We start from the raw sequence: 18,918 nt of genomic DNA, 5'->3' as shown, positions 1-18,918 counted from the left end.
TGAAAGGAGCAAATGAGGGACAGAGGAGAGAAAGGACAAGAGGGAGTCTCACAGTCTCTTTCCAGTATTTCACGACATTATCCAATCAGGAGGCAGAACTTAGGAGTCGGCCCTCTTTGATTGTAAGGTTAGAATCAATGGTTTTAGATTCTTGGTTTAACTAAAACCCAGGGTGGACAATGTTGCTATTTTTCAAAAGGCTGTACTGTAGATTAAGAAGATAATGAAATAAACTTTCATACTTTGACCTCATGAGGAGGTTTTGGGTTCAACTCCCAGACACCAGTGTGCAGGTCAAATGAATAGGACAATTAACTGAAGTGGTTTTTGTCCTTCACACAAACCTGCACTTGTCAAATAGAGCGTAACAGTGACCGCACACTTTCCAATCCTTCAGTTTCTCCTTTTGACTTTTCAGGCCCGACCAGCTACACAACTAATCGCGACCATAAAACATTTTTATTGGAGCAAAAAAATAAATGTTGTGAAAATGAGAAAAAAAAGTCAAAGGTGAGAGACTGTGTACACAGTAATTCTCAGACCCAAGTTTCCAGGGTTTAAAAGTGTGATTGTGGGCAGTTTGTTACGTCTCTTTGACATCGCTCTGTTATTGTGATGCGCTGACCTTGGCTTTTTACATTATTATGGCAGATAATGAAAACTGTTGACGTCTATGATCCCATGAGTTTCACCCAGTGCATGCTGGGAGCTCTTGTAGCTCCACAGGAATAACTGGATAAAGAGAACGTCAATCCCCTTAAGGCTTTTCTTCTCTTTCAGTTCCTCATTGTTTTTGCTGAAAATTAAATTCAGCTGTTTGTTTTATTTTTTGCACTAATTTCCATTGAACTGTAGGTGAAGGTTTGAGCAACCACACAAAGCAGAGTTTTTATACTGAGTCATTTATTAAACATTATATAAACAAAAAGAAGATAAATGGGCACAGTCGAAAGGAGCAAAAAGAAAAAGGGCAAGAATAACCCAGATAAAAAAGTGAGGAGGATGATAAGGCAGCACGGCTGCCAGAATGTATCAGTATTTTATATAGAAAGTACAACACATTCATATATTATGCAGTAAAAGTCCAGTTCCACTTAAGTTGGGGTATAAATATCCGTCTGCAGATCGTGATCAGAATGATAGCAGGCTCTCCAGCAACCGTGATGCACGCGCGTTAACAGATAGATTTATAAAATGCGAGGCGAGGAGAATAGAATCATGTGGAGGAGCAAACATCGTGTCATGTAGGTGTTTACCGAGTCTCACTTCTCAGTTTGTGCTCACTCTTTGACGGCCCACTCTGCTGCTGCATAACCAGCCTACTGTTGCTTACGCCCCCTCGTCCTCCTGCACGCTGAACTCAAGTGAACTGAACTGGCCAGAAATCATCGGAGAGCTGACAAATGACACACACACACACACACACGTGCACGCACACATGCGTAGGAGGAGGAGGCTCACGTGTACGTACGTATGTCCAACAGCCCACACAAACTCAACTCCTATAACTGCAGCAACAACAACAACAACAACAAACCATCCCGACTCACAAAGGTCACATTTTGGCTTCAAGTCTATGTTTTGCCTTTCTTTTACACTCTTTGACAGCCCACTCAGTTACTTTGCAGACTGTTTCCAAGATCAAACTTATCTCCCACGTGCTTCGTGAACCAGCGGGGGAATATTTCAGGAGTATTTTGGTCGGTAAATATTTTCCTCACCAATTAAAAGTTCTCCTAGAGTTGTTCAGACAGAGCAACCGTGAGCAGGATTTAACCGTGCTTTAGTATTCCGTGTAAAATGACCGATTTTTGCAACTCTCTTAAAAACAGAAATATCGTTATTTTGATTTCACGGTATTGTCCAATCACAACATCTGTTGAATTGAAGTCGTTTCTTCATCCTGGTCAAAAGTGACAGAATGCTACTGAACACTATGTTATGCTATTCCAACAGAAATAATAAGAATGTAACCCCTTGGCAATACATTTCCCTCCACCTGCATGGCTGCACTGTGTACATATTCATCATTGTTCTGTAGTTTATTCAGTTACACATTCTGAATAAGGAATAAGATATCCCTTATTCTCTATACTGATCTTTATGCTTCATCCAAGTATTTTTAAGTTTCTTCGTATAGTTGTTTGTTTCTTTTTACATATTATTATTATTATTGTTATTATTATTATCATTATTATTCTATGTTTGCATTTCATTTCTTATTTTTTAAGAGCTGTGAGGTGCCTTAAATTCTGCTGCTGTAACACAAAAGTTTCCCACTTTTGGAATCAATATAGTAAGTCTACCTACCTACCTATCTATCTACCTACTGATCTACCTATCTACCGATCTACCGATCTACCTACCGATCTACCTACCGATCTACGACCTACCTACTGATCTACCTATCTACTGATCTACCTACCGATCTACCTACCTACCGATCTACGACCTACCTACCGATCTACCTACTGACCGACCGACCGACCTACCTACCTACCTACCTACCGACCTACCTACCTATCTACTTACCTACTGATCTACCGACCTACCTACCTACTGATCTACCTACCGATCTATCTACTGATCAACCTACTGATCTAACCTACGATCTATCTACCGATCTACTGATCTACCTACCTACCTACTGATCTACCTACCTACCTACTGATCTACCTACCTACCGATCTACCTACCTACTGATCTATCTACCGATCTACCTACCTACCTACTGATCTACCTACCTACCGATCTACCTACCTACCTGCCTATCTACCTACCTACTGATCTTTTTACCGATCTACCTACCTACCTACTGATCTACCCACCTACCTACCTACCTACCTACCTACCTACCTACCTACTGATCTACCTACCTACCAATCTACCTACCTACCTACCTGCCTATCTACCTACCTACCGATCTACCTACCCACCTACCTGCCTATCTACCTACCTACTGATCTATCTACCGATCTACTTACCTACCTACTGATCTACCTACCTACCGATCTACCTACCTACCTGCCTACCTACCTACCTACCTACTGACCGATCTACCTAACTACCTACCTATGTATTCAATCTATCTAAACAAAACAAAACACAGGGGGTGGCTGTGGATCAGTTGTACAGCTGGTTTCCATGGCTCTGCTAGTTTACACTGAAACTTCCACTTCCTCCTGATGTCTGTGCTAATGTAAGAGCAGTTGCAATACACCGGTTACATTATACCCCCATGGTTCTCAAACTGAGGTATGTGTACCACCAGTGGTGTGTGAGCTTCCTCTGGTAGTAAAGGAAAATCAGTGGATGTGATCGGATTCTGATGAATGTTGACCCGAGTGTGCAGAAAATGAATAATTAGAGTCACCTTAATCTAATGTCACTATACCAGTGTGTGGATTGATTGCTCGACCTATTCACGCCACTGTATTTTAACGTTGGTGATAATGGTGTTTCTCATTAAAGAGCTCAATATTTTCCTCAGCTGGTGCTTGGTATAAAAAGAACCACTGCATTAGAGCATGGGTTCCAGAAACACTGGAGAAAGGTCAAACACATGCGGTGGCACCAGTGACGCAGCTGTAACCAAACCACTCGCACCGACACACACCAGATATTTGCACGTAAAATGTTCCCTCACACACTAACAGAGAAGTTAAACGAGGATGTGTTCAAAAAGCGTGCAATGAGAACGTCTGCATGCTGCTCATCCTTTAGGGTCGACGCTGCTTTGTGTGTCATTTACACAGAAAAGCGTGACCACTTTACATTCTTTGAGCAGAGGCTTGTTTTTGACATTGTTAGCTTGTCTGTGTCACGGGGAGTCTCTGTGTCTCCGGTCTGCTTAACTAATGCTCTCACACACTCTGGGTTCAAACGAGGACGTCTTTGTGTGCAGGCTCACACGCAAGTCTTTCAACTTGTGGCATTTATTTGTGTGTGTAACTCAAACACGGCTGACCCCAGGTGTCCTCATTAGGCCGGGCTGTGGACTGTAATAGACGGGGCTGATGACCGGTGTCTTACAGGCGGCGTTCGTGTGCATTCACCGAGTGTAGACGCTGTAACAAAAACTGTTTACAGAAGCCCGTTCAACAATAAATCATACATTTGCTAGAGCTTATAAAACTCAGGGCCTGATGCTGACTGTGTTATGGAGGCGATATTTCACTCTGTGATAAATTCACAAGCCTAATTTTTATTTATTGGACTGTATCGTCAAGTGTTGACGTGTAATACGACGTAGTGACACGAGCCGCGCCCTCAAACGTTCGGATGAGTTTCCCTGCCCTTTTTTTTTTGTCCTTGTGCTATTATCACTTTGTTTCTTTCTTCTTTTTTTCCCCTTTTCTTCGATGTGTTGACGTGTCTGTGACACAGAGTCACTGTGTGTTTTGAATTTGGCCAGAATTGTGAAGACAGTTTTACTCCACGAAGGACAATAAACACAATATCCATCTACTGTAGTCCCTCATGGGTCCATGCAGCGGACAAAACCTGGTTACCCAAGTCAAACCAGGACCTGTGCTGTTTCAGTTGTGCTGTTGAATCCAACAACAGTCACTCATTAAAAAATATCCTCTCTGATTCATAGGGTTTGTGAAATCTTATTGAAAAGTTAAAAACACAGAACAAACACTTGACTTTATCATTTCCAAAACACATGATATGTAAGTTCTCACCAGCTGCCGGCAACATGCCCATAACGATGAATTTATACGTATACGTAAAACATATTTTTTAATATTTACACAGACGTTTCTAACATGTTTATAACAAACTCAAAGGCGTTAAAAAAAGAGTATAAGCGATAATGAGTTTTAAATTCTGTCACAATATTGCAATGATACATATTATACAGAATTTCAAAATGAAAGTGTCTGTGTTGACATGGAACAATTTATATAGTTTATAGTATAAATTATAAAAAGTTTTCCTGTATGTATCCCTGTTTCCCAGATTATGTCTTGTCTTTGTCCAAAACATATATATATAAATATATTTATATATATATGTATGTATATATATATATATTTTTTTTATATATATGTACATACATATAATATTCCTCTGCATTTTATGACTTTACCCACTCAAAAATAGGAAAAGATGGGAATAAAATTACATCCCAAGTCAAGTAAAACAAGAATAATATGGGATTCATGTAGTTTGAGTCAGAGCATTTTGGCTGCTTTTTTCCATTACTATGTTAAAACGTTCACTATATCCAGAGGCTATAAGAATGTGCAATATAGAGTGTCTTATATCCTTTTTTTCCAGCACAACCTAGGCAATCTGATGAAAAAAATAATAATTTTCACCAACTATATAAACACACCTGAGCAAAAAGCACTCCAAATGTTTACAATTGGATTGAATTTGCAAAATTTGGAAATACGTCACAGTTCAAAGTTCACTTGGCTCATTTTTATGAACAAAAAAGAAAAGGTCTAATTTTGTGACTTCTGCACTTTATATCACTGCTAAAAATGTGATATAATATGAATCATAACTTTGACTCAACAAAAACACATAAGATGAAAAAAACAATTTTAAAGCCTGAATATGTGACCTACAAACACACACGCCCCCTGGATGTCCATGTAGGGAGCTGTGTATTATTCCCATTGCAATTTACCATGGGGGCCCCTGCAGCACAGATCCGTGCCGTGTGAGCACCAAGGGTTAATATCAACAAGGCTTTGTTCATGCAGGACACCGTAGTCGTACGCCACAGCTGTAATCGGCTTTTAGCTGCACTCCAATCTCACCGAGGCGCTTAAATAAGACTCGCTCTCTCAAGATCAGAGTCTAACGGGTTCAAAAGTTTAACATGTTTTTCAATGTTTGTTTGGAATCGCTCTTGTACGCGGGGTTTGGGCTCAGTCTGCTGCTTGACCGATCCATCTCATCTAAGAGCACAGCCTTATGTGTTTTACCCTACTTCTTCCTATGGGGACAATGAAGCTTCCATTCTATAAATATATATATTTTTTAATCTTTGCAGCATTAAAAAATAAATCCTATAAAGATAAAAAAAATAAATACTGTATGTATATTGATGCCCGTACAGTATACAGTACAGGGGGAACACATTCACTTTATCAGAATAGCTTGGTCTGTTTCCCAGAGTATGGCTTGTCTGCTAGAATATGCTGCTTCTTATTCCTCTAAAGTATGAATGAGTGTGGGTTTAGTCGGAATGAACACACGCTTGGAAACAGCAGCAGACAGAGCCTGTCGGGGGAAAAAGGCAAACTTCACTGAGAATGAATGCAATATGTGAATTCAGGTGCTTCATTGATCCATCAGGGCCTCGGAGCCTATTCAGCATCTCAATTTACCACCAGCTCTCTTCACAACATCACATCAATGTCAGCTCCTCTTATCTCACACACTTTCTTCTCCCCTCGTTGCTCCCAGGCTTTCTCTCCCTTCTTGTTCTACCGTTTTCCGCCTCTGAGTGTCCACAAAGGAAGGGGAGATTTTTGCTTGGTGTCCGAGAGCCAGAAACAACAATTATTTATATCAAAGTTTTAAAGGTGCCGTGTGTAAGAGTTAGTGACATGACTGAACAGTAATTGGGGGCGTGAGCGGAACTCCGCAATAACCGATGAGAGCGAGTTGACTGGGCAACGGATGTTGCATAATTTTCTTTAGAACTTGTACAAACCAAGTTTTTTTTGCGTTTCTCAGCACAGAACAGCTGTGAAGTTGAATCCTCTAGTGTGGAGCAGGCTTTATAGTTTGACAGAGCCTTTCTCCTTTGTTTGCAAACTAAGCTTTGGCTTCAGATGCATGTTTTGTTTGGGCTACTGCAGAAATATGGCAGCATGGCCCTTGTCACAACCCACTCTGTACCAAAAACCCTACTTCCTGTTCCCGCTAATGTTTTGCAACAGTTGTGGACTTCTGAAACTAGTGATAACATAAAAATGCAAGGTGCATTTTAATTTCATTAAACCAATTGTTGTAAGCTATTTCTATGTGTGTGTTGTGTTTTACAAGAAGTAGTGAACAGCTGAAGTCAGTGGCTCTTATTTTGAAAAGCTGTGTGAGTAAGCTATAGGTTGACAAATAAAGTAAAATACAGTGAGCTTTTGCATCCATGACCACTCAGTCACATATTTTTGTCTGTCTGTCTGTCTATCTATTTATCTATCTATCTATCTATCTATCTATCTATCTATCTATCTATCTATCTATCTATCTATCTATCTATCTATCTATCCATCTGTCTATCTATTTTTAAAGAATAACAACGAAAAACATTAGTAAGAACATTATTTAATTCTAATCCCTGAAAATGCCTTAAATTGTTTTGACTGGAAACAGGAAGCTGTCACACTTTTGCAAATGGTAGTGACAGCCTTTGCTTAAAAGGCATTTACAACACTTATGAAAACAGACATTTGTCTTTTACATCAAAGGGATTCTACACTTAATTTAAGGCCTTATTCATATTCATATTCTGCTAATAAAACCTCCAAAATATCACATACTGGACCTTAGACTTGCTGTAATGTCTATAAACCACAAATCAACGCCACTGCAGCTCAGATTTCACCACATACATCACATCAGCAAAGGTCTTCTCCTCAGTGCTGCCTCACTCCTGAGCCATGTGTGTTTCTACAGTGTGCTATTAAACACCAGCAGGAAATTAAATTGGCACACACACACACACACACACACACACTGCACACGACATAAAAACTGCTCATAGATTTATTGTCTGGTCGCTGTAACAGTGTTAACATGGTTTTTGTGAGTGTGCACGTATGATGTAAGACATATGTCTGTCACACGCACTGTAAATGAAGATAAATGACGCATCTTCACTTCCTCCCACGGCCGTCTGCGCTGTAGTGAATGTGTATGTGGTGTGAACAGCGCGGCAGCGATAAACGTCCAACCCAAATAATCGTGAGTCACTCTCAGCTGTCAATCTAAGATTCAAACATGGTTTCATGCCATGAAATAAACTACTCAACAATGTATCATCATTATGCCAAGAAAAACCTAAAATACCAGAAACCATCTTTGGAATATTACAAATATTTGAAAAATGTTAGAAATCATGTGAAAATTGGCAATTATCTCAGGAGTCTCCCCCTGATGGCCACTTAAGAGAATACAGGTTTCAGACTCTTCTACATTGGCTTCAATTTCTAAGTCCATCATTTACATACAGCAAACCCTATCTTTTTGGGGGTAAAAGCAACTGTTCAGGAGCGGCGGTTTTGCAGAATTTCAAAATAAAAGTGTCTGTGTTAACATGGACTGATATATATGTAGTTTTTTATGATGCAAAAATAATATGTTACTAAAAAAACCATACATAAATAACTCATTATAACTCACAATAATCTGTGGGCTGCATGCAATAAATTGTAGGGCCGCATATGACTTCTGATATACAGTTTTTAAGTCGGTCACATTTAAAAAAGAAAATCCCTTCCTCGCTGTGTCACATGGTCACTCCCAGGAGCGTGACAGACTTTGACTCAGTGTCATTCTGACGTTAGAAATGAAGTGAAAAGTTGGCGTGTGCATCGTGAAGCATCCATGTGTTTCTTTAGATTACATTAAATTTCATGTTTTTCTTTATCTGACATCTAAACGAGGAACTGTATCTCAGTGATTTTGACCAATACTGATACTGAATGTCACAAAAGGTGACTATCCATATTTTTAAAAACCTGATTATGTGATAACTAGTGTAACACATATATAATGCATTTACTGTGTGACTTTGCAAACTAAACACTTCATCTTATATCTTCAAAAGATGCAGAATCAATTAATCAAATGTCACGGGGTAAAAAGTTGCCACTTTACCTAAGTTTATTAAACTCAAGTCTCCTGATTGCCTTCATATGTATCGACGCGATCGATCGAGGCCTTTAGCATAAATGTGGACCTCAGCAGTCTGTACGTGACAGAATGTGTCGTGCGCGACAGCGTCTGTGCGGCGTGACAGCCTCCATCAGCCTCCGCCGGTCTCAAAAAAAATAAAAAATAAAACTAAAAAAGTGAGTGTTGTTATTGGCAGCTGTCACCTTCTCCATGAGCTGGCGAAGCTGTCTGCTGCGTGGGTCGCGGTTACACATGTTCTGGGCCGGCGCGACAACCGTGCAGATACACTTCCCATCTGCGTCCTGCGCCGAGCTGTAGATCTGCCAGCCTTCCTCTGGACTCGGGTACAGAGCCTGCACGAACACACACACACACACACACACACACACACACAGAGAGACACACACGTATCCATGTTAGACACGAGAAGAAAATCTGCGGTTGTTCATCTTTGCTGCTTTTTCAAAAATTCATGAGGCCCGACGAGATCTTTTATTCTGCCTGCATGTATCATCAGTATTCTGAAGTGTTCCAGCCTTATATAAAACATTTCCAAACTAATAAATGTATCTAATACTTGAAAGTGTTGTGGAAAGTGTTGGGAGATTAAAAAAAAAAAAAAAAGACTCTTTAATGCATTCCATATCGTGATTGGTTGTCACCACAATTTAGCAGCAGACTCGTAATTTCTCCCTGGCATTTCCTCTTTCTCTCCTGCAACCACGCCAGAAATGACTCTTACCCAAAAGCCAATTAATGGCAATTGATTCCCCGGACTAGTAAAAATCACTCTCAGTCCAATTTAAAATGGAGAGCATCAAAGCAAGCGAGAGAGAGGGATTGACAGATGTGTCCGTGCCAGGAAAGATCCTGGACGACGGTGACGAATATTAGTGGGTTTTTAAAACACACGCACACACAATGGCACGACAGAGTGAAGAAAAATGGGGATTTCAAAGAAAAGAGGAAGAAGGAGGGATGGGGTCAGGTTGTGTGAATGCAGAGCGTCTAATAAGTTTGGACGTGGGGAGGAAATGGAGCTGTTTGAGATCGATAAAGCAGCCGGTTACCAGTGGAGGAGGGGTGAGGCTCACACGATGGATGTCTCTCTCTCTCTCTCTCTCTCTCTCTGACTAATCCAATCAAAAGTAGTGCTGTGCAAACACACACACACACACATAGGTTGTGCAAAGGCCAGGCCTGGATGATCCGTTCATTCACACTGCATCTGCACACATGGCAGCATATAAAGCACAAAAAAAAAAAATGTAATGAGACACAGAGCGGCCATTTTAGTGATGAAATTAAAGGCTCATCCACGTAAGTGGAAGGAAAAGAAGAATCGTGCGGCTCGGCTCGCCTCTCCTTGCCTTCCTTCCTTCCTTCCTTCCTTCCTTCCTCCCTCTGAACTGTTGTGCTGTGCTCTCATCTCCTCGGGTTGAGGGAGATCAGATTAAAATTGTCTTGGGGGACGCAGGGACTGTGTGATTGGAGTGTAAAGTAGCAGCCACCCTGCGAGCCAATGTGCTCACTGTCACATCTTGTCACTCCTGCCAATCCCTTGGCATGCCACCGCCTCTCTCTCTCTCTCTCTCTCTCTCTTTTTTCCTCTCCTGCACTCACTGCTTCTCTCCCTCACCCTCTCTCAGAACGAGTGAATATTAAATCCGGTTCAGTGCGGTGTGTGTGTATCGTGGATCACTCGAGCTACGCGAGCAACTTGAATATGCTGTAACTCCGAGCATGGCCACATTAAACAAATCACGTCGTGATGTTTTATATGTTTAATTACAGTCACGGTATATAGACTCATAAAAGTTTAAAATCAATACGTCTAAATTTAATTAAAACTTTCGCGAGAAGTAATATGATATTAATACACTCATACATAATTGCACACACACACACACACACACACTTATGGGATTGGAAGCGCAGGGTGAATGATGACGTAATATGTGACACACAACTCACAGTGAGGATAACGTCAGCACCTCCATATTTTACATTTCTGTTTTTAAAAACTCATTGTTTTCCCTTAAAAGTAATGAAAAAAAGCATTAAAAAAATATTAAACATATGCGTAAGTATAAGGGCAGGGAGTCCCAGGTAACTCATGATGTAATAATAATTATATATGGTAATAATATCAGAAAAAAAGTTAATTGAATGCAATTAAAATTGTTTATCATCATAACATTTAATTTCCTCAAATGGACACTTTCATTTGATTTATGTTACGTAGATAAATGCTCCTAAAAACTCCTAAACAACATCACATCACAACAGCCTAATGAGAGGCCAGTTTACAGCTCAGCCACTTCTTTGAGAAGAAAACAGTGAGTGTTAGTAGTAAATTATGGGATGGGATTATTTTATATCTAACTTTATTTGCAGAAAAACAAATGTTCAGGCAGCCACATATGAAATGTAACATAGAGGAGATTAAAAAAGGCGACATTCTCACTCGTCGGTCTCAGCTACGGAAGAGTATTAGGGCCACATGTAAAAAAAATAATCAAACAGCACGAATTCTGAGATTACAGTCATTTCTGAGAAAACAAAGTCTGAGAAAAGAGTCAGAATTCTGAGATTGAAGTCAGAATAAAGTCAGAACTCTGAGAGAAAAAAGTCAGAATTCTGAGATTACAATCAGAATCCTGCGAAAAAAATCCAGAATTCTGAGAGAAAAAAGTCAGAATTTCAATATTCATGCTGTTTCATATACTTTCTTTTTTTTTATATGTGGCCCTAATACTCTTCCGTATTTAGCAGATTAAAGGAATTAATATTTTTTTTGTATGTGTTATTTTTTTGCTGACACTGTCTATCCTATCTTCCCTCTTCTCTGCTTCTGATGGTGCTGTGTTCAAGCCAGCTCCAAAATATAGAACAAACCCCATCCTGTATTGATGGGGAAAAACGAATTTGATTGTCAAATTTGGCACAATTCTGTATTTTAAAGCGTATCTAAACGCCTTAAACCACCTTTTTACAGGTGTAAACCAGTGTGTATGGGGAACTCGTTCATGTTGTTTGCTGATCCAAATGCAAATCTTCATAATTTATTGTAAAGTATTGAAATTATACATGTGATAAATATCGGTACTAGGGGAGGGAATCGGTATCGCTCCAATACTGGTCAAAATCAGTAGATTGGATATCGGGCAGATAAAAATGTAGAATCCGATACAATCCAAAAATCCTATATATCGCTTTCTTCACTATGTACCGACTGTAAAAATGTGAATGAAAACCCTGCAAAAGCATTTTAGCTGAGTCATGTTTGGGCTGTTTGTTACACAGCTGGAGAATTATTGTTGTCTTTGAACTGACTCAGCACAAATGTGTCATTAACAGCTTCATAAATGGTCTAAAAATGATCGGTATCGGTAGATACTCGAGTTTGTGATATCAGTATCGTCCCATCCCTAGTATCTACTACCCAGTAGATTTTGTCCACTCTTGTGTCACCCTCTTGTCCAATCAGCGAGTGGCTCATTGTCCCAGACTCCTCCCCCTCTTATAAACGCCGGAGCTATCGCTTCTTCACCTTTCTCAGATTTCACTACCAGACCACACCCCCCCCCCCGCCCTGCACCGCTCCCCATGCTCCCTCCCTCAGCTCATAGCCCACTTCTCGGCATTTTTCAAAATCAGGACCAAGAAGAAGAAGAAGGGGTAGGGTTTAGTTAGCCTTTAAGGGACAGGTGGTCATTTCTGTTAGCCACGTCCAGCGCCCAGCCTCACTCCCGCCTACTGCGACTCCCCCTTTGACTTATATTACCCTCATTCCCGTAATAAGCACCGTTGTGAGCAGCCATAAAGACGTGAGTCCATTTATGGGGGGGAGGAAACTGGTGTCCATCAAGATTACAGATGACCGAGTGGGTCAGATATTGCCACATCCATATTCCGTCCCACCTCCAGGACGCAGTAATACTTGACTGAAAGTGTCGCTGTAGTGTGCTCGTGAATGACTCACTGTGCACTTTGCTGTCACACGGGGGCTAAATTATTATTCCATTATTCTTAATAGTAATGCAGCCGCGTGCCGCTCACAGTCCCCTTACAGTGACTCCAAAGTCGTACACAGTTCTTTTTTTCCTTTCATTATTTATTTTCTGTCGCTCGGCACCTTCTTCACCTCGTTACACTCCTCCCTGGGATATGCGGACCAGCATCAGAGGGCTGTTAGGTGGAGTGATGACAGAGGTCTGAGGGGGTCCACACACACACACACACACACAGAGGCCAGAGCTGCAGTTAAAGATGCAGCCTCACACATGACAACCTCCTCCCATTTCTTTCAACTGCATCTGACTTGTCTGTTTCATTCTGCCGGTGCCTACGGGGGAGAGATATCTTTTTTTCTTCTTCTGTCTGCCTCTTCACTCACTGTCAGGATTTATGATTCACTGTAGCATATGTGTGTGTGTGTGTGTGAGCTGTCTCTCCATACATGCAAGTACATCCAGGAGATAAACAGCACATATGTGCATGCTTGTACATACATTACTTTCATGAATTCCTAAATAATGCACGCATTTTGCCCCGTCTTCTTCTTCTTCTTCTTCTTCCCCTCCAGAGGGTTCGTTTAAAGATCCTCGCCGCTGATTTACCACAGATCCTCGGAGCGAACCCACACTCACTGTTGCACACCTGTGGGTGTGAGACGGAGGAATCGGTGGCGACGGCGGCGCGTTTATGCTTCTCATTACACCCGATATCCTGCAGCGTTAACAGGTGGAGGTTAGTTTGCACCAAACCACTTAACATCCTCCCTCTGAGAGTGTATCCACACGTGCGGCTCTCGATGAAAAAAAGTTACCTCATAGCCACACATGAGATGGAGGGCTTGTGTGCACACACACACACACACACATGCACACGCACCAGATTTTCCTTAAAAAAGAAGATTCTTGCGAATGGAAGCTGAAGAGCGCATCAATTTTTCATGCAGCTATCAGCCAGTGAGGGAGCCACAGTCGGTGTCCCAGCGACTTCTTTTTATGATGTATGACATAGTGAGCAGTAATAAGCAGTAAGTAATATTGGATCCATGTCAGCATCATTATCTTTTTTCTCTCTCCTAACATGTTTAAGCTCACGCTGTGATCCCTGCCCGGGATTTTTTTTTTTGTGCGCATGCAACACGTCTCTGTTCCTTCATTAATGTTTCATAAATGGTTGCGCTGGAAATTAAGAGCAAATTTGAACCCGTTCCAATTTCATTACCACCCACCTATCCATCCTGCGCTAACTTCCCCTCATTCTCATCGCAGTGGCAGTTTAGAGCGCGGGAGGGAAGCGGTAATTCTTAAATGCAAATGGGCTTTGTCCCTATACCGTGTGCCTGAGCCGGCTGCAGAGAGACATCTGAACACCGGGCCACACATACTGTATATAACCAATCTCTCAGGGTGGAGAGTGGTAAACTCGGATATGTTTTGCAACACTGACTTATTTATGTAAATATGATTTAGTCTTCCCTCTGTAGTGAGGAGAGGGTCTTGACAGTGGCTCATTTAACACGGTGTTGGTGCCATGCATCCTATCACATATCTCATTAGTGTGGGGGGAAAAACAACTTCCTCAATATTTAATGTGATCTAGAATCACACTCAGGGTGTAGCAGCAGAGCAGAGATGGACATTTTCCTTTGAATATTCATAATAGTCGAGAAAACCCCCGACATATTGTCGATACTGTCGGAGCTGTGTAGGAATTTGCTGCAGCGACTTTGCAGCAACACGGGATAAACAAACCGAGACTATAATGCAGCCACTGACGAGTTCTGAGAGCGACGACGTCAACAAAAATAAGCATGAAAGAATGAAATGCACTGCAAACTCGGCTGGGTAAAAGTATCACATCAAAAGTCCGTACACACACAGGCTCAGCGGAAGATCAACAAACAACGGCGAGATCATCTTAATATTACTGAACTGAGAATGATCCATTTACATACTGTACATCAACAGGAGTACGTTCCTCTCGCACAGTTTGTTCTCCCACCATGTTCTGTACAGTAGCCCAGAAGGAACACATCACACACATACTGCACATGGTCTCTAGGGAGCGATTGTCATGATTTTATGCTTCCTGCAGGTCTAGTTTCTCATAAACGCTCAGATGTGGAGCGTGAGGAAACATGTATTCAGCAGGGACGGGAAGATACCACTTTTTTGTGTCTGATTTCAATATCACAAACTTATCTGATGTATCTGACTGATATTTTAGAGCATTAATGAACATTTTGAACACATTTTGAACACCGAGTCATTTCAAAGTCACAAAAAGGAAAAAAAAAACAGCCCAAACATGACTCAGCACTGTCCTTATATCTAATTCAGTGGTTTTGACCAGTATGGGACTGTATGGTTATTCAGTTAACTGCAATGTGACACTTCACCAGCAGATGTCACTAAAACCTATACATTGGTCGCGATCCCGGTAATAATGCAGATGTCTAATGAAGCACCATGAAGCTCTTAAGTAGGGCTGCAGCAATTCATCGATGATTAATCAATTACTGAACTGATCTACTAATATTTTGGTAATGACTTGAATGAATTGGTGTGAGTGAGTTTTTGTTTTAATGAAATAATAAGTTTTGTGATTAAAGGTTCTTAAAGCTGTAGCACATAACTTATAATCAAATGTCAAACTGCAGTCAAACAATGAGTTATCATTATAGCAGTGTGAGGATCTCGTGTCACCGGGCGACATTACTTCACAAAGGGCTAGGGTTAGGGGGTAAAAATCAAATACAGTGAAATATCGCAATATTTTGTGTGGCAATATTATATCGCTTTTGGGACACCAAATATCAATGTTTTTTTATTTCAGTCCACTAGATGGTGCCAAGTGCTCACTCTCACTAGAGCTGCTGTGTGAGTATATCGCAATGTGATTTCGCAAAAACTCTTTGTGATAATAAAATGGTGATAATATTGCACCGTTGTGTCGCTGGCAATTCCCACGCAAGTTTCAAGTAGGGCTGAAACAATTACTCCATTAATCGTTTACTAAATTAATCGTCAACTATTTGTGATAAACGATTAATTAATTAATTAAAGCAAGTTTTCAGATTTACTTAAATGTGAATATTTTCTGCTTTCTTTGCTCTATTTAAACAAAGAAATCATTCCAACTGAATAATGTTTGGTTTTTGGACAAGACAACAAGATGAGACATTTGAGACCATCATCCTTTCCAACATTTTCTGACATTTTATGGACCAAACGATTACTCGATTAATAAATAAAATAATCAACAGATTAATCGATTATGAAAATAATCGTTAGTTGCTGCCCTAGTTTCATGAGTTTATACCACTGCTCAAAAAATCTAGTCTCCACCCACCCAGAGTGACACATTCAAGGACGTCATGAATTTAAGAGTTAGGAAATGCTAGTTGACATTTCCCACCAACTTCTGGACCAAATTACAAATGTTTGTATGAAGTTCTATAAATAAGTGACAGGTTAATTGGTCATGCAAATAATAGTCAGCTGCAGCCCTAGACCGACATAAAGAATGAAGTAATTATAACACATCCTGTCTTCATCATCCTGTTATCATGGGCTGTTGGCTGGGAGCACTTCAGTTCCCGGGGATAATCCTCTTTTCTCTGAAACAAACAGCGGTTTCAAGAGAGCGAGAGGAGGTGTATCAGTTCACTGTCCCAGAAATTCATGCACGAGATGTGAGAGACGAAAAAGAATAATATGTTAGTGCCGGATTGGTGCCGTCATGGTCGCTGTATGCAAAAACCCCATTAAGAAAGACGACTGAATGAAAACAAGACGAAACCACACATTGCAAAAAAAGATGAAAAATCAATTTGTCCTGAACACTGAATTGAAAATTTACTCTTGGTTTCTGTCTCGGCCCATTTGTGCAACCTCTGGGTTCCATCACATCAGACGTGTGCATGTGAAGCTAAAGCCCCCACCATTATCTGCCAGCTTGTCTTTAATAACCACAGACCTCCTAAACTCCCCCACTACAGCAAGATTTACTGATATGCTGGAAAGGGTTGGAAAGAGCTGTGGTTTGAGAGAGGCTGACAGCGAGGACAGCGTTAGCTCTAATTTCCTCGAGCTTAGATGAAATGTTGCCCAGTGATGATGAAGAATGGCCATGTCAGTTAGATCCCTGCTGAGAGAGGGGAAGAGGAGATGAGACGAGGAGGCGCGGTCGTATCTGAGGTACAAAGGCGGCAACCTAATCCCTCTTTCAGAAAAACGCCAAAAAAAGAACGGCAACCATGGGTTGTCAGAATAATTGGAGAACTTCAGCTCAATTTGGACAAACATGTCAGCAAAAACGATTCATTGCTACTTTGTTAAAATGGTTTAAAGTTGAAATGCTTTGTTGCGATGCCTGGAGAGTTTGAAAACAATATTAATTAGTGGTAACCCTGAAACAATCGAGCTTTGCTTGTTAAGTTTGTTATCAACCAATGGAGAGTCCTGGTCACATGACAGTGGTGGCAGACCTCTCTCTTTAACACATGTTGTCTGTGTTAAGCCTTTACACCTTCATTTTAGGTTTGCAACACATAATAATTGTACTTTTTTCCATATCTGATCCAGTTGTTTTGGTCATAGTCACTATATTGGCTCATTCCTAAAACACAAGATCTCTGTTTTTGCCAATTTAAATGTGAATACTCTCTAGTGTGACAGTAAACTGAACATCTATCAAGAACGTTGTCACTTTAAAGTTGGGGAAACACGGATCAACCTCTCTGACATCTTATCAATCAATGAGATCGATCAGAAATAATGGTCAGATAATGAACACTAATGAAAATAATTGTTCGTTGCAGGCCCGCAGCTGGGATCCCTGGTGTTGTTTTGCGACTGACAGTTCAGAGGGATCATCTGACGAGACATTTGAGCTGGCGGTATCATTGTAGAGTGAGGCAGGATGGACTTCCTCTCGCGTTTCATTAGCCCGACCTCGGAGAGGGCTGCTGTAAAGCCCGAGCTAAATGAGATCATAAATCTACAGCTCCTTACTTTACGAGCATGACGGGAAGTATATTATAACTTTCATAAGCATCAGGCGGAAGCGGGGCCTACAGGCGGAGATGTAAGAGATCGGACCACAAGACTGTGAGGGGAATGCACCGTCACATCTAAGAAACTGCATTACTGCAGAGGAGGAACAGTGAAGGAGTGAGGAGGACGGAGATAAAGATGTAGCTAGAAACGTTTTTAGAAAGTACGGAGATTAGATAGAGTCATGATAAGAAAGCAAGAGGTGTTACCAATGCAATCTATCGCTCTCCTACAGTGCCAACATGGTTTACCCCGCTTTACTTTTCTCCTACTCTCTTCTCTGAAAATTGCTTTTTTATGCCAGACACTTGTTCCCAGGAAAGAAGAAGAAACACCTGTCCCTGCCACGCGGTCCTCGTCTCTGTCTGTACCATCGCCAAACAATCAGATCCCATTTGTCAAGTTTGTTCAGTATTGCTGTAATTGACTACACACACTTGTCCACGGTCGAACATGCAAATGCACAATCGCGCTCTTGAAAAGAGCAATCAGTCAATTCTCGTCGCACAGGCCAGCTGTTGGCCTTCAAAATAAAACTCAATGAAGACTCCGAGTGAAGTCCCCGGTCTCTCCTGCTCCTGAGGAAAACCGATTACCACAGTCAGCACAGCATGGTCGCCAGTCAATAATATGACTCATAAACTCATCGTGTCCCTCTCCCTGCTGCCGCTTCTTCACCTCCCTGCTGCCGCTCACTCTGTGCTACTCCATCACTCCTGTGACTGCGGCGCGCCTCCCGCGTCGGTGTCCCGCTCACTTTCAATCTGCTGCTCACTCCATTCCAATGCGGATCACACTTGAATGTCAGTTGTGTCAAGTGCTTTGTGAAGTGGCACTGGTGGTGTGAGTGATACACAGAGAGCTGGTACGTTCTGTGCGGTGTATTTTAGGACTTGTCCCAGTACCATCTTTTCTTTTCTTTTTTCTGGCATGTTTGTCATACACTCAAAATTTCCCTCCCAATAAAATAAAGTATCGT

At 41.2% G+C, this 18,918-nt stretch overlaps 1 protein-coding gene across 1 annotated transcript in view; it reads right to left on the bottom strand.

The window, feature by feature from the left end:
- The window catches only part of olfm2a (olfactomedin 2a), a 38,788-nt gene that overhangs the window by 11,283 nt on the left and 8,587 nt on the right, over positions 1 to 18,918 (bottom strand). Inside the window, exon 2 of the mRNA XM_058652533.1 lies at positions 9,069 to 9,218. Within this exon, the coding sequence (XP_058508516.1) occupies positions 9,069 to 9,218 (150 nt within the window). The remainder of the gene's footprint in view (positions 1 to 9,068; positions 9,219 to 18,918) is intronic.

The sequence above is a fragment of the Solea solea genome, chromosome 16, assembly GCF_958295425.1.
Source record: "Solea solea chromosome 16, fSolSol10.1, whole genome shotgun sequence".
Classification (NCBI taxonomy): Eukaryota; Metazoa; Chordata; class Actinopteri; order Pleuronectiformes; family Soleidae; genus Solea; species Solea solea.
The sequence above is the reverse complement of the archived record's forward strand: the minus strand, read 5'-3'. Positions and strand labels throughout refer to the sequence as shown.